The 14,980-nt window shown below is 44.2% G+C and overlaps 1 protein-coding gene across 1 annotated transcript in view; it reads left to right on the forward strand.

Annotated features, from left to right (window-relative positions):
- LOC140504274 (protein-arginine deiminase type-1-like) overlaps positions 1-14,980 on the forward strand; it is a 58,613-nt gene that overhangs the window by 19,450 nt on the left and 24,183 nt on the right. The window contains exons 2-8 of the mRNA XM_072609047.1: positions 4,146-4,326; positions 5,631-5,703; positions 7,287-7,348; positions 11,457-11,574; positions 11,702-11,827; positions 12,266-12,441; positions 12,766-12,869. Of these exons, the coding sequence (XP_072465148.1) occupies positions 4,146-4,326; positions 5,631-5,703; positions 7,287-7,348; positions 11,457-11,574; positions 11,702-11,827; positions 12,266-12,441; positions 12,766-12,869 (840 nt within the window). The remainder of the gene's footprint in view (positions 1-4,145; positions 4,327-5,630; positions 5,704-7,286; positions 7,349-11,456; positions 11,575-11,701; positions 11,828-12,265; positions 12,442-12,765; positions 12,870-14,980) is intronic.

Genomic DNA, 14,980 nt, shown 5'->3' on the forward strand with positions numbered 1-14,980 from the left:
CCTGGCCCAAGAGAATGTATTTTTGGCCAACCTTCCAAATCATCAGCAATCAGGACATCTAGTTGACTTGACTTGGAAGATGTCAATTTTTAGTAGAAGGTTGGCAGCGAAGGACTTTCATCATCTGGTATCACCCTGACTTTTCAGCCTTATCTCAATGCAAAATATGTCATACACTCTACATGCCAACCAGACTGGACTACCTACTATTTGCCAGACACACCCTGTATTCTACCACCTGTTGGTCATTGCTCACACCTTCTCCTATGCTTGGAATCCATTCCCTCCCTCTCTTTATTTGTTGAATTTCTTTTCATTTTTCAATTCTCAAATCCATTACCACCTTCTTGAGGAATTCTTTCTTGACCCCTTAATCATTAAGGACTGTTACGTCACACTCAGTTTTGTCCATCTCTAAGGCATGAAGTCTTAGGATCAGGGAATCCCCTAGAGTTGACTGGTAAAGCCTATGGAGTCCTCAGAAAAATGTTTTTAAGTGCAGAAAATAAAATATGTAGGACTACAAAGGTTACTGGAAATAAAGAAATGTTTTTTTACACCCAAGGTCACAAACTCAGCAATATATCCACAGACTCCCTGGGTATACATGAACCCTAGGTTCAGAATCCCTCATCTAGAATACAAAAAGACCATAGAGATCATCTAGATCGATCTCCTCATTTGACAGAAGAGGAAACTGAGGCCCATGGAAGTTAAATGACCTGTCTCAGATCACCCACTCACAGGGAGAGACAGAAGTCTAAGGAAGATCCTCTGATTCAAAATCCATTATTGTTTGTAGTATACCTTGCTGCCTCTCACATTGGAGAAGGGGGGTGGATGAGACGATCTTTCAAGGTACCCCCCTAATATTTAAGGACAGGACGGTGCTGCTGCCATGTTGGCCCAGGACAAGACAGAGTCTGTTTGTGTTTCATGGAATTATATATGTATGTGTATAAGTGTATGTGTGTGCACATATACATATGTATGTACATATATGTGTCTTTGTGTTTGTATTATATATGCAATTTATGTTACATACATTATATCTATAACACATACATATATATGTATGTGTGTATATGTATGTATGTGTATATGTGTGTGCTTATGTATTTACTATATATACAATATATTACATTTATATTATATCTATAACACATACATATAGGGATACATACATATATGTATGTGTGTACATGCATGCGCACATATATGTATGTGTATCTGTGTTCTGTCTGGGATTGTTTGCTATCCAGTCAGCACCAGGTTGTGTGGGCCTGTGAGCTTTACTCAGGTCTGAGGTCGTGAATGACCAGTAGAATGTAATGTGCGTCTTAGGGGCAGGGACATTCATTTTTATTTTTGAATCCCAAGCCTAATAGAAGCAAAAAAGTCATCTTTCTTAGGCATAGGTCTGACCATGACACTCCTGGACTCAGCAAACTACAGCGGTTCCCTGTTAACCACAGGAGCAAGTTTTTTAAAAATCCCGTTTGGCTTTCAAAACACTCGACAACTTCTCTCCTTACTACATTTCCAGTCTTCTTATATTCTATTTCCCCGCCATGTACTCTAAGATCCAGGTCACTGTCTTCTTTGTATACGGTACTCTGTGTTCTTTCTCTGCCCCATTTCCCTGGCTGTCCTTTCATCCTGGCTTCCTTTAAGACTGAGGCAAGAGGGCCGTAAGACAGCACCAGCCCAAGAGTCAGAGACACTTACTAGCTGTGTGACCCTGGGCAAGTCACTTAACCCCAATTGCCTTAAAAAAAAAAAAAAAAGACTGAGCTGAAATCCCACCTTCTGCAGGAAGAATTTCTAGGTCCCTCCCACTGCTAGAACTTTTTCTCTGAGATTGCCTTCCATTTACGCTGTATGTACCTTTTCTGTACATAGTTGTTCACATATTGTCTTCTTTATTAGATTGTGAGGTCCTTGAAAACAGGGTCTCTTTTTGCCTTTCTGTGTACCTTTAGCACTCAGTACTGTGCCTGGAATATAATAAGCACTTAATAAAGGCTTGCTGATTGACTGATTAAATGCTTAATAAAAATTCATTGATTGATGACAGGGACAATTTTGTTTTTGTCATTGTCTTGTCAATGCCCAGCCTGTTGATCGCTTCTCCTGGACCAGGGATTGGAAACTTTTGAATATTTGCTATTGGTCACTGGAAAAAAGGAAAAAGGAGTGTATGTGCCTAGTAGCATCCTGTCCCTGCCTCTGAATCACCAACCAGTCTTGTGTCCCAGTAGGGATTAGTGAGGGGTAAGAAGAAGGATGGACCAATCTAGGAGAATGCTCTGTGTGACCACCAGACTTGTTGATTCACATTTAGCAATAGGTCAACATACATGACCACTAAGGTGTCTTCAAATTCAAAACCCTAGGTCCATCCTAGGGGACAGAGACAAAGAAAATGTGTTCAAGTTGCAAAGGGGCAGCCAAAAGGTGCAATGGTTAGAACCCTGGAAGACCTGAGTTCAGATCCTACCTCAGACTCATTAGCTGGGTGACCCTAGGCTTGTCACTCCCTCAATTTCAGTTTCCTGTAAAATGGGGATAATAATAACAACTACCTCAAAGGATTGTTATGGAGATGGAATGAAATATCCTACGTAAAGAACTTTGCAAATCTTAGGGCACCATATAAATGCTAGTTATTATTTGGGCTGGATGTCAGAAACATTTTCTTAATAATCAATTATCCAAAGGTGAGATGGGCTGCCTTGGGAGGGAATGGTTTCCCCTTGTTGAAGGTCTTCAAAAAAAATTGAATGGGAAAAAAAGAAAAGATTGGATGACTACTTGTTGGTTGTATGAGCCGGGACACATTACTTAACCTAAGTCTACCTCAATTTTTCATCTGTAACATGGGGGCAGTAACAGTGCCTACTTCTCAGGGTTGTTGTGAGAATCAAATTAGATAAGATTGATAAAGCACTTAGCACAGTGTCTGCACATGGTAATTGCTCAATAAATAAATGCTTGTTTTAAAATGTTTTAGTGGAGATTCCTTTTCAGAGATGGGTTGGACCAGATAGCACCACTGGAAGAGATCTCTCTACTCACAAAATTAAAATTTTGTGAGCTATGTTCTCGCTGCATCAAGTGGTGAGTTCTGCGTTGCTAGAAGTCTTCAGGATGAGGTTGAATCACAGAGTTTAAATTCAACCAGCATTTATTAATCACTTTCAGTCATTTTTCACTCATGTATAACTCTTTGTGACCCCACTTGGGGTTTTCTTGGCAGAGATACTGGAGGGGTTTACCATTTTCTTTTTTCTGATTCATTTTACAGATGAGGAAACTGAGGCAAACAGGGTGAAGTGACTTGCCCAGGGTCACACAGCTAGTAAGTGTCTGGGGCAGGATTTGAACTCAGGAAGATGAGTCTTTCTGACTCCAGGGCTTGCAGTCTATCCACTGCACCATCTAGACGCTACTTTATTAATCATATACTATATGCTGGACATCGTGCTAAGTGCTGGAGATACAAAGAAAGACAAAACAGTCCCTGTCTTCAAGGATCTTACATTCTAATGGGAAGAGACATCATGTATATAACTTGGAATCTGCCAGATGTAGAAATGGAAGGAAATGGAAGGTTATCTGAAAGGCTTTGGATTGGGTGGGGGTGGGGGAAGACTTCTTGCCAAGGTGGGATGTCTTCAGAGTCTTCAGGGCAGCCAGGGAAAGCAAGATGAGGTGAAAAGAGAGTACATTCCTTGCACAGGGGACAGCTAGGAGAGATGCTGAAAAGGTATGGAAAAGGAAAATGGAATGTTATAACTGAAGACACAAGCTCTCCTGCCATGTCTACATACAGCCAATCAGCCAATCAACAAACAATGGTTTGCTTTGACAATTGGTCTTCCCAAGCCATTGTATCCATCAAATGTCATTCTTCACAATTAATCTTCATGGCTTTGGGTTTGGGAGTGACAGCTACATTTTACAGATGGGAAAACTGAGGTCTCAAAGAGAGGCCTGGCTAGAGCAAGATGTCTGAGCTGATATAAGTGTTCTTCCCACCCTGATACCCAATTCCTGGGTGTTGTCTCCATTCTGAAGCCCTGAGACTCTGGGACGACCTTCTGGTTTACCTCTTTCTTGTCCTCTCCTTCTCTCTGGTCCAGTTCAGTCCCTCCAGGGGCTGTGACTTTTAAGGTCGCTGGAAGCTCCACAGTGCAGACCTACCTGGAGTATGACCCTAAGATTGTGAGCAGGCCCCCAGCTGATGAACATTGGCCTCTGAATGCCGAAGTGGACATGATCATATCCATGGAGGCTGCCAGTAAAAGTGTTGATGATGCCAAGGTGAGAGGGAGGCTCCATGGATTCCTTCATCAGACACTTGCGCGCACACACACACACACACACACACACACACACACACACACACACCCTGCTCTGACCTTCTCTACACACTGCTAAGCACATATATCCACACCCATCCTCACACACATACATATACATATCTCGCCACTCTTTACATATCTACTTTATGTACACATCCTCACCTATGTGCCATCCCCAGTCTTCTGTATTTACTTGAACACATGGCCACACTGGCATACCCACCAGGGCACCCCATAATTCTCCAAATTTCTCCCATTCCCACTTCCATTTCATCTCTCCCATTAGAATATAAGCTTTTTGAGGGCAGGGAATGTTTTCTCTCTTTCTTCTGTATCCTCATCACTTAGCACAATTTTTGGCACAGAGTCAACACTTAAAAAATGTTTATTGATTAATTGATTGACACCCACACCCACATATATAAACCTCTCCCCTACCCAACATATCCCCAAACTCAATCATATACATATACGCTCACATATCCCCTTGAATATACAATCCTACATGGAAATTGGCTTATATTAGTACACACACTGGGTAGTCTCCCTACCATTCACATCCATACACATACACACATATGCACATATATATATGCATACATACACATATTTACATACATACATACACACACACTCTATGGGCACTCCTCATATTTCTGACACACTAAAACCTAAGCAAAAATGTACCTTTTCCTGTCCCAGGCTTCCAGCTCTCCAGACTTTCCTGTTGGGGCAATTTACTCCCACAATTTTCCCTTTTTTCTTCCCTGAATCATCCAGAAAGCAATAGAATATCTGAACTGGGAGGGCCTTTAAAACATTGCTTGTTAGATTTGGGAGGGACAGTAGAATGCGTTGGAAAAGACCTAAGGATTTACACTGTCAAGGTGGGAGGGGTGGGGGGTGGGCAGCTTAGAACACAGAATATCAGAGCTGGGAGGGGCCTTAGAATACAGAATGTACAGCTGGGAGGGACCTTGGAGATCATTTAGTCCAGTCTCCTCATTGTACAGATGAGGAAAGTGAGGCTACTCAGGGTGCTCTCCACTAGATCTGCTGACTAGTTCTCACTTGGCACCACTAGGGTGATTGGCCTTTGAGTCTAAGCAGTGACTGTTGGGTTTTTGCAGACTGGAAGGGTCCTGTATGCCTCCCAGCAGGATGATCACAGCCAGTTTTCTTTGCTCCTCTTGCTCCAAGCCTCCCGGAGCTTCCTGGGGGCACAGGTGCTGCATTAAGTAAGATCCCATGATGTTTCCACAGGTGCGGGTTTCTTACTATGGGAAGGAGAAGAACACTGTGCTAGGCCAAGCCCTGCTGTATCTGACTGGCATTGGTAAGTAGCCCAGGGTCACTTACCCTCTGGCTCTGTTTCTGTACCTCCCTGAGCAGTCTCTTGGGATGTCCAACAGGCTCTCACAAGTCACAAGGTCTAAAACTCACTTGTGCACGAGATCTCAGGTTTGTTTCTGACTTGCTGTGTGATATTCAGTAAGGTGGTCAGCCTCTCTGAGCCTCAGTTTCCTGATCTTCCAATCAGATCCTGTCTTCTCTGTCCTTCCCACCTCTCATCAAGGTATTACATGGATCAGTAGGATATTGCTGGTGAGGGACATTAGGCTCCTGGAGGGAAATGGATGTTATCTGATTAGTTTTTGTCGTGTGTGTGTTAGTTCTTAGTTGTCGAAGAAAACCATGCCTTCGGAGAACTGATGACATGACTTGCACTTGACTTTGTTTTGAGTGAGGGAGGGCTGTGCAGATCACCAGCCTCACTTCTCCTCCAGAGCCATCCGAATCCAGTGATCAGGATGACTGGATGAATGCCCAGGATGAGGCAATTGGGGTTAATTGACTTGCCCAAGGTCACACAGATAGGGAACGTGAAGCATCTGAGGTAACATTTGAACTCAGGTCCTCCTGACTCCTTACCGGTGCTCTATCCACTGCACCACCTAGCTGTCCCTAGTTCTTGTTACACAACATAAATCAAAACTGAAGAAGGTATAGATGCATAGCACATTGGAGCTAGAGGACCCTTAAAATGTAGAATGCCAAAGTCCGAAGGGAACTGAGGGAATAAAATGTCAGAATCAGAAGGAATTTTAGCTTAGAACATAGAATTTCAGAGCTAGGAAAACTCTTGGAACATGGAATGTTAGAGCTGGGAGGCCCTTAGAACCTAAAATGTCATAGCTACAAGGAACCTTAGAACATAGAATGTCAGAGGTGAGAGGGACCCTATCTTGGAAGACAAAATGTTGGAAGTGAAAAGTACCTTAGAATGTAGAATGTCAGAGCTGGAGGAAAACTTTGAACATAGAATGTCACAGTTAGGAGGAGCTTAGAACATAGGATGTCAGAGGTGAGAGGGGCTTTAGAATAGAGGCTGTCAGAACTGGAAAGAACTCCAATTTAGGACATACTGTGTAGAATGATCAAGCAGGAAGGAATCTTAGAACACAGAGTTGGAAAGACCTTGAGTATATGGAATGTTAGAGCCGGAAGACCTTAGAAATCTTTAGTGAAATATTTTACAGGTGAGACCCAGTAGAGAAAATCATTTGCTCAAGATCACATGACTACATAGTGGCAAATCTCTGATAATATCCTGTTCCTACAGGAGCCTGGTCACAGGTTCTCTAGAAGATTTGGCCATGGGGGCCTTAGGCCTTCAGTCTTTCTACCTGCCGCAATCACCAAGGAAAATGTCTCACGAGGCAGGGTCCTACCAGGTTTCCAAGACATAGACCCCATTGCCTTCTGGGAGAGACCTGCCTTGGCATTCGTAGTATTGACTGGGGTGTCAAGGCAGGGCAGAAAATGTGGCTGCTTAGGATCCCACTATGCCAAGGGCCTCTGCTTAGAGCAAGTACCTCCAGGGACTGGCTAATGGTCACTTTGCTGTGTGATTTTCAGAAGTTTCTTTGGATGTTGACACGGGTCGTACGGGGACGATAAAGAGGAGCAAAGTTGGTAAGGTAAGCATCTCCAGGCATTGCCTTGATCACAGAGGTGAAAACACTAGAAAACTCTCAGGGGTTTTGCTAGGGATTGTAAATCTCTATCTGCTGGGGAGCTGAGGCGTGGGAATTTCTGAAACAGTAATTCTCACCCTCCCCAGGTCTGATTCCCAAGATCAGATGAGATAATATTTGTAAACTGCTTAGTATGGTTCCTGGTACATAGTAGGTGCTTAACGAATATTTCTTCCCTTCCCTTCCCTTCCCTTCCCTTCCCTTCCGTTCCCTTCCCTTCCCCTCCCCTCCCTTCCCCTCCCCTCCCTTCCCTTCCCTTCCCCTCCCTTCCCTTCCCCTCCCTTCCCTTCCCCTCCCTTCCCTTCCCCTCCCTTCCCTTCCCCTCCCTTCCCTTCCCTTCCCCTCCCTTCCCTTCCCCTCCCTTCCCTTCCCTTCCTTTCCCTTCCCTTCCCTTCCTTTCCCTTCCCTTCCCTTCCTTTCCCTTCCCCTCCCTTCCCTTCCCTTCCCCTCCCTTCCCCTCCCTTCCTTTCCCTTCCCCTCCCTTCCCTTCCCTTCCCCTCCCTTCCCTTCCCTTCCCCTCCCTTCCCTTCCCTTCCCCTCCCTTCCCTTCACTTCCCTTCCCTTCCCTTCCCTTCCCTTCCCTTTTCAAAATGAAGAAGAGATAGATGGAAGAGTGAGGATGAACTCCACTGTAGCGGTGGGGAAAGTGATACCTAGGAGAGATGTGGTGCGTTGCCCAAGATCTCTCATACAGTTAGGTCAGTGGCCTATCTGAATGAGTCTAGTATGAGTCTGTCAGTTTGATACGAGGAGGGTGATACATCTGGTACTGCTGAGATCTACATTTCCCCTCTGTTTCACTAAAGTAAGGGAATATTTTTAATAGATCAGAGGAATAACGAAGAGAGAGCTTCCCATGGCAGGTTCCCATGCTATTCTTAACGAATCAATAGATAAGCTAACATTGATGAAGCACCTAAGCCAGACTTTCTATTAGATGCTTGATACAAAGACTGAACAGTCTATTTCTTCAAGAAGCTTACATTCTAATGGGGAGTGCAGGGTGTCACACAACATGTATATTATCATTTACAGAATCTATTCAAAAATAAATCCAGCCTAGGGAAGGAGGGCACTAGCAGCTGGGGGACAGCGGGGGTAAAGGCAAGTCTTTGTCTTGTGAACAAAATGGGGAGATATGGGGTAAAGGATATTAGAACGAGATGGAGCCATGCCTGACTGAATGACCAGACCCAGAAAGTGATCTTTCAGGAATCTATGTTACTCTGGAAGCAGAACTCCCATGGAATGGGCCAGGAATTTGTGCTTGGCCTAATGCTATCTAAGAGTTTTATCAAGGACTTAGATAAACTCATAGATGCTTATAGATTGAGTTTACAGATTTACAGTTTACAGATGACCCAAATTTGGAAGTATGTTGAATGATGGTATCACAATACAAAAAAGATTTTGATTGGCTAGAATGGTGGATTGAAATCTAGGGCGTGTTTGTCCTTTGTTGCCGAAGAAGACCATGCTATCAGAAATGATGACATGACTTGCACTTGACTTTGTTTTGAGGGAGGGAGGGCTGTGCAGGTCACCAGCCTCGCTTCTCCCCCACAGCCATCCGAATCCAGTGACCAGATATTCATCAGGATGATTGGAGATGACCCAGGATGAGGCAGTTGGGGTTAAGTGACTTGCCCAAGGTCACACAGCTAGTGAGTGTCAAATGTCTGAGGTGAAATTTGAACTCAGGTCCTCCTCATTCCTGCACTGGTGCTCTATCTACTGCACCACCTAACTGCCCCTGAAATCTAGTAAGATAAATTTCAATGGGGATAAAAGCAAAGTCTTAAACAGGCTCAAAAAATTAACTCTAATATGATGGGGAAGATATGAAAGGAAGGAAACATGCATTTATTAAGCACCTACTATGTGCCGGGCACTTTATGATTATTTTCTCACTCGATCCTCACAACAACCCTGGGAAGGTAGCTGCTATTATTATCTCCATTTTACAGGTGAGGAAACTGAGGGAAGCAGAGGTGAAATGCCTACAGATAGGAAATATCTGAGGCTGGATCATACAGTATTTGAGACTGAATTTGAATTTAGGTCTTTTTGATTCTGGGTCCAGATCCCCACCCAGTGTACCACCTAACTATCTAGGAACAGAGTTCAGAAATAAAGAGGATAGTCTGTGTACACTCAAACCTCATAAAAGTTCCTCTGGAGTACTATGTACGATCATGGGCACCACACCTTTCCACTCTTTCATTTTACAATTGTGTAATCTAGCGTCTCATTCTCCTCCATCTGTATGGGCCCTGCTTTAAGCAAACCCAACATAGGAAAATCCAAGATTCAAAGGCCGACAGTCATCACTACTGATCCTTGCCTGGACCAGAGAGGAAATCTTTCCTTGACTTCTCCCCCATTTATTCTACCCCCATGAACTTCCATGACTAATATGTTGACCATTCTTATTGAGTGAATGAAAAAAACATTCATCATTGTTCATAAATAATTTCATTAGTAGTTACTATTAATTCAGAGATTACTTGTTATTAACATTATTGTTAATAACTTAAAAGACATAATTATACTGATCTATGCAATGATCAACCATGATCCCAGAGGACGCTTGATGAAACATGCTCCCCATCTCCTGCCAGAGAGGGGATGGACTCAGGGCACACGAGGAGACATATATTTTTAGACTTGGCTCATATGGGAATTTATTTTACCTAACTATGCATATTTGCTACAAGAATGAGTTTTGTTTTTCTTTTTTCAATAGTGGAAGGAGGTGGTAGGAGAGAAAGTAAATCATTGTTCACTGAAAAAAATTATTTTAAAGCATTTTTATAGTGTTTCAAGGTTTGCAAAGTATTTCACGTGTATATCATTTGATTCTCAGAACAACCCAGAGAGACAGGTGCTGTTGTTACCCCTATTTTACAGATGAAGAAACTAAGGCTTAGTAAAGCTATGTGACTTGCCAAGGTTCACACAGCTATTAAATGTCTGAGACAGGATTTGAACCGAAGTCTGAGTCTTGTCCTCTATCCACTACATCACCTAATTCTTTCTCTGTACCAGGCACTATAAAAGAGTCCCTGACCTCAAGGAGTTTATATTCTAAAGAGGAAAGTTGATATACAAAAAAGAGATGGAGTTGAAAAGGGATGGGGGGAGGGGGAACTTTGGTGGTGGCTCGGAGTTTTCCAGGCAGTGGTGTGATGACCTGGTTCCAGGCAAGATGAGATGCCAGCTCCCCCATCTAATTCAAGCACAGTGTCGGGGGCAGAGAGTCTTGGGAAGTGGCTGTGGATGAGTGTGGAGCTGGCAAGGGGGAATCTTCACTTCTCCATCTCTGTCTCCTCTGCCCCTTCCTCTCTATCCCCACGGCTGCCCACTTAATCCAGTCACCTCAGTTAATGTCTCACCTGGACATTAGAAGACTGTAGCTTTCTCTTGTGTCTCTCTGCCTTCACTTTTCTCCTCCAATCCATTCAAGACATGTTTGATAAGAAAATGACCCAAGGCATTCATTCAAATCTTCCTGATTTCCTATTGCCTTGATGATGTAATAATAACAACTCCTTAGCCTCACATCTGAAGACCTCCCCAAGCTGCCTTCTGTCCACCTCTCCAGCCTTATGGGCATGCCATATTCCCGTCAACATATACAACAGGGAGTTTTCTGAATGTCAGTCTGCTTGCCTGAAATGTGTCCCCCCTCAGCTCAGGCTTTCAGAATTTGGATCTGCCTTCAAAGTCCAGTTTTGATGCCTTCTCCTCCAAGAAACCTTCCCTGAAGCCCCCCTCACCCTGAGCTGAAAGCATTTTCCCCTGCTCATATTTCTCTAGAACACTCTGTCTGTCTCCCCTTTGTTCTGGTGTCACCCTTACCTTTTATTCTCTTTTCCTGTGATGGTGTCTTATTCCCTCTTACTCCACTTTGGAAGAGTGGAAACATCTTGAGGCGAGTACAGGTAGTATAATTTTTGTCTTCCTCTTCCCAGGACTGAGTACAGTGTTTTTTGTCTAATAGGCCCCGGCTAAATGATCATTGAATGGCATTTCATTTCTTTGGCTGCAGAAAACATGGAGCTGGGGCCCAGGAGGCCATGGAGCAATCCTTCTGGTGAACTGTGACAGGGATAGTCCCATCCCCGGGGGAGTCGACTACTCTCACAGCCACTTGTATTCCATGGCAGGTAAGTAGGGGATGGAAAACTGGGCCAAGAGTGAAAGGGAGATCCTGGAGACCATGCCCCTTGTACTACCATGGAAGGGGAAAGGGTGGTCCCAGCAAACTCCTCCTCAACCTTTGCATCTTCTCAGACCTGAAGGACATGTCTAAGATGCTGCTCTGGACCAATGGCCCTGATGAGATCTTCAACAGCCACAAACTTGTCCTACATGTGTCGCTCAGTGACTCAGACAAAGTGGGTGTATTCCATGGTCAAGGTGAGGAGCATATCCCCCAGCACAGTCCTGTTAGCCTGTATCAGTGGTGACACCTGTATTTGTGTATGAATATGGCCCAGAAAGGAAGTTTTCCTTTTTTCTGTCCTTTCTCTTTCTCTCCTTCCTTTCTCCCTGTCTCCCTTCCTTTTTTCTTTCCTTCCTTCCTTGCTTCCCTCCATCCTTTCCTCTTTCCCACTTTTCTTCCTTCCTTCCTTAAGCACTGATTGAGATCCTGTAGTGCAGAGTCTTGTTGCTATGGAAACAAATGACAGACCATGTAGACAGGTCACTTACTCTCTAAATTTGCTTTTCCTACTATAACCAGAAATCAGTTATCATATTGTCCTGCTGTAGCTGAGACCTCAACCAGGTAGCTTTTCAAGATAACTCATCCCCTGCTCTCAGAAAAGATTCTCTTACTCTCTGATTTTCTTACAGGTGGGAATAACATTTCCAACTACGAGAGGGTCCTTGGACCTGACAAATTGTCATACAAGGTGGATCGAGCTCCTGGGGAGAAGGAGATCACCTTCTATGTGGAGGGCCTTGCCTTCCCTGATGCTGATTTTTTTGGACTGATCTCCTTCGACATCACCCTGTTGGACACAGATGAAGTATGGCTTGGCAAGGAGGCGGGCACACTTGGGAAATCTAGCACTGGAGAGGCTGTTGGGAGGATAGGATGATGGTAGTGGTTTCCCAAGGAGAATCCCAGAGTTGGTTGGTTAGCCTCAGACAAAGGGAGTTTTGTTTAAGGATGGCTAGGTGGGTAGGTGTGTGTGTGTGTATGTATGTGTGATGTACATGCAACTATCCAAGATTGGGTAGAGACTCTGAAATTCACTAGGAGGTCACTTTGGGGATGAGAGACCATGGCACTAGAAAGTTGAGGTCCACTTTCTGGCTGGGAAGTCAGAAGGTTGAATCTGTTCCCACAGTTGCTGCTTGAAACCCCAATTTTCACAGACACAGTGGTGTTCCGAGTGGCACCCTGGATCATGACCCCCAACACCCAGACGCCCCTGGAAGTCTATGTGTGCAGGTGAGGATTGACCCACTCCTTTCCCAGGATTCTTAGTTTCTCTTCTCTTCTTTTGACTTTTGCCCTGATCTGGAGAAAAGCAAAGCACAGCATCTCCAACTGCCTTTCAAACATCTTGAGCTGGATGTCCAGTAGACACCAAAATGAGACTTGTCATCTTTCCCCTAAATCCTCCCCTCCTACCTTCCTTATTACCCTAGAGGATAACGTCAACCTCAGTCTCTCAGGCTCACAACATGGGAGTCATCCTGGATCCCTCACTACCACTCACCTCCCATATGGAATCTCTTGCCAAGGTCTGTCCATTTCACCTTTGCCTCCTTCTCTCCTGTGACACTGCCCGCACCCTGCAGACCCTCATCTGCTCACACCTGAGCTCTTGTAACAGCTGCTCGGAGGGTCTTCCATTCAGCCCCCAAAGTAATTTTCCTTCCCAACATGTGCTCTCCAATTCAGTGACACTAGCCTCCCGGCTGTTCCCATGTCTCTCTCTGCCTCTCCCCCATGACTGGAATGCTTTCTCTCCTCATCTTGTCCTACTCACCTCCCTGGCTTTCTTTAAGTGCCAACTAAAATCCCCCCTTCTACAGGAAGCCTTCCCCAACTCCTCTTAGTTCTGGTGCCTTTCTTCTATTACATATTTGTTGGTTTATTATTTATTTATTATACATTTGTCCCATATAGTTTTCTTTTTATGTTGGCATGTTGTCTCTTCCATTAGACTGTAAGCTCCTTCAAGGCAGGAACTATCTTTCGCCTCTTTTTGTTTTCCCAGAACTTAGCACAGTGTGTGGTCCATAGTAGGTGCTTCATAAATGCTTGATTGATTGCTAAAAGCAAAGAGAGCCCTGGTGCAGGTGACAGAGGACCTGGATCCAAACCCCCCCTCTGATGCTCACTACTCTGCCTGTGTGACCTCGGGCACTTTACTTTTCTGGGCTTTAATTTTCTCATCTATAAAGTAAAAGGGATGGAATCGGATGAGTTCTAAAGTCTTATGAAACCCAACTCCAAAAGAGAATTTCTCAAGCACCCACAGAGTGCATAGGTCAGGAACTGGGGATGCCACGGGGTTGAAAGCAGGAGAGTGATGCCATTCTGTCAGCATTTGTAAAGCACCTACTTGTCCTGATAGCACCTTGCTCCACTTCAGGGATAACTGGAGTGAGACCTGGTTTCAATGATTAGGAGGATCAAGAGACAGAGAGAAAGGACTGCAAGGAGCATTTTACATAGCATCATAGTATGTCATTTGATCCCCACAGCAACCTTGTGAGGTAGGTGCTGTTATTAACCCCTTTTTACAGTTGAAGAAACTGAGGTAGACAGTGGTGAAATGAGCCTTACAACAACCCTGGGAAGTAGGTGCTATTATTATCCTCATTTTGCAGATGTGGAAACTGAGGCAAATAGGGTGAAGTGACTTGCCCAGCGTCACTCAGCTAGTAAGTGTCTGAGTCTAGGTTTGTACCTAGATCTTCCTGACTCTAGGCCCCCTGCTGTACTAGCTGCCTCAGACAGAGGGCTAGTAGGTAATACATGTCTGGTTGGAAGCTGGCTTGGGAAAGAAAGGTGGTGATTAGAGTGAGCAGGTATTTGAAATATATTTTGGACAGACAATGGAGAGTGAGTGGGGCTGAAGGTGGAGACTGGATTCTCACCTTGACTTAAGTCTTCTACATGTGATCACTGTTGAGGGAGTAGGAGAGATGAGCACCAGGCTAGAGTTTATGGCATGGTTGGTTAATTTTAAATAGAATAAATACCACAATAGAACTAATCCAATATGAGGAGTACTTATTAAGCACCTACTATGTGCTAAGCACTGGGAATACAGAGGAAAAAACCATGAAACACTCCCTGGTTTCTTTTGGGTTGTATACAACATGTAAAGAGACAAGTGTTTACAAGACAATTCGAGGACACCTTGAGCAGGCATTAACAAACAAAAGGAATTAAAATCTTCCTTTACAAAGTAAAACATTAATGGAACCTTATAGGAACTGAGGGATTTTTAGAGGTGGAAGTGATGAGGCAAGGAATTCCCACCATGAGGGATGATCTATACAAAGGCACGGAGTTGGGAGATGGAAGATGATGGAAGAAAGCAG

This window comes from Notamacropus eugenii, chromosome 5, assembly GCF_028372415.1.
Source record: "Notamacropus eugenii isolate mMacEug1 chromosome 5, mMacEug1.pri_v2, whole genome shotgun sequence".
NCBI classification, from domain to species: Eukaryota; Metazoa; Chordata; class Mammalia; order Diprotodontia; family Macropodidae; genus Notamacropus; species Notamacropus eugenii.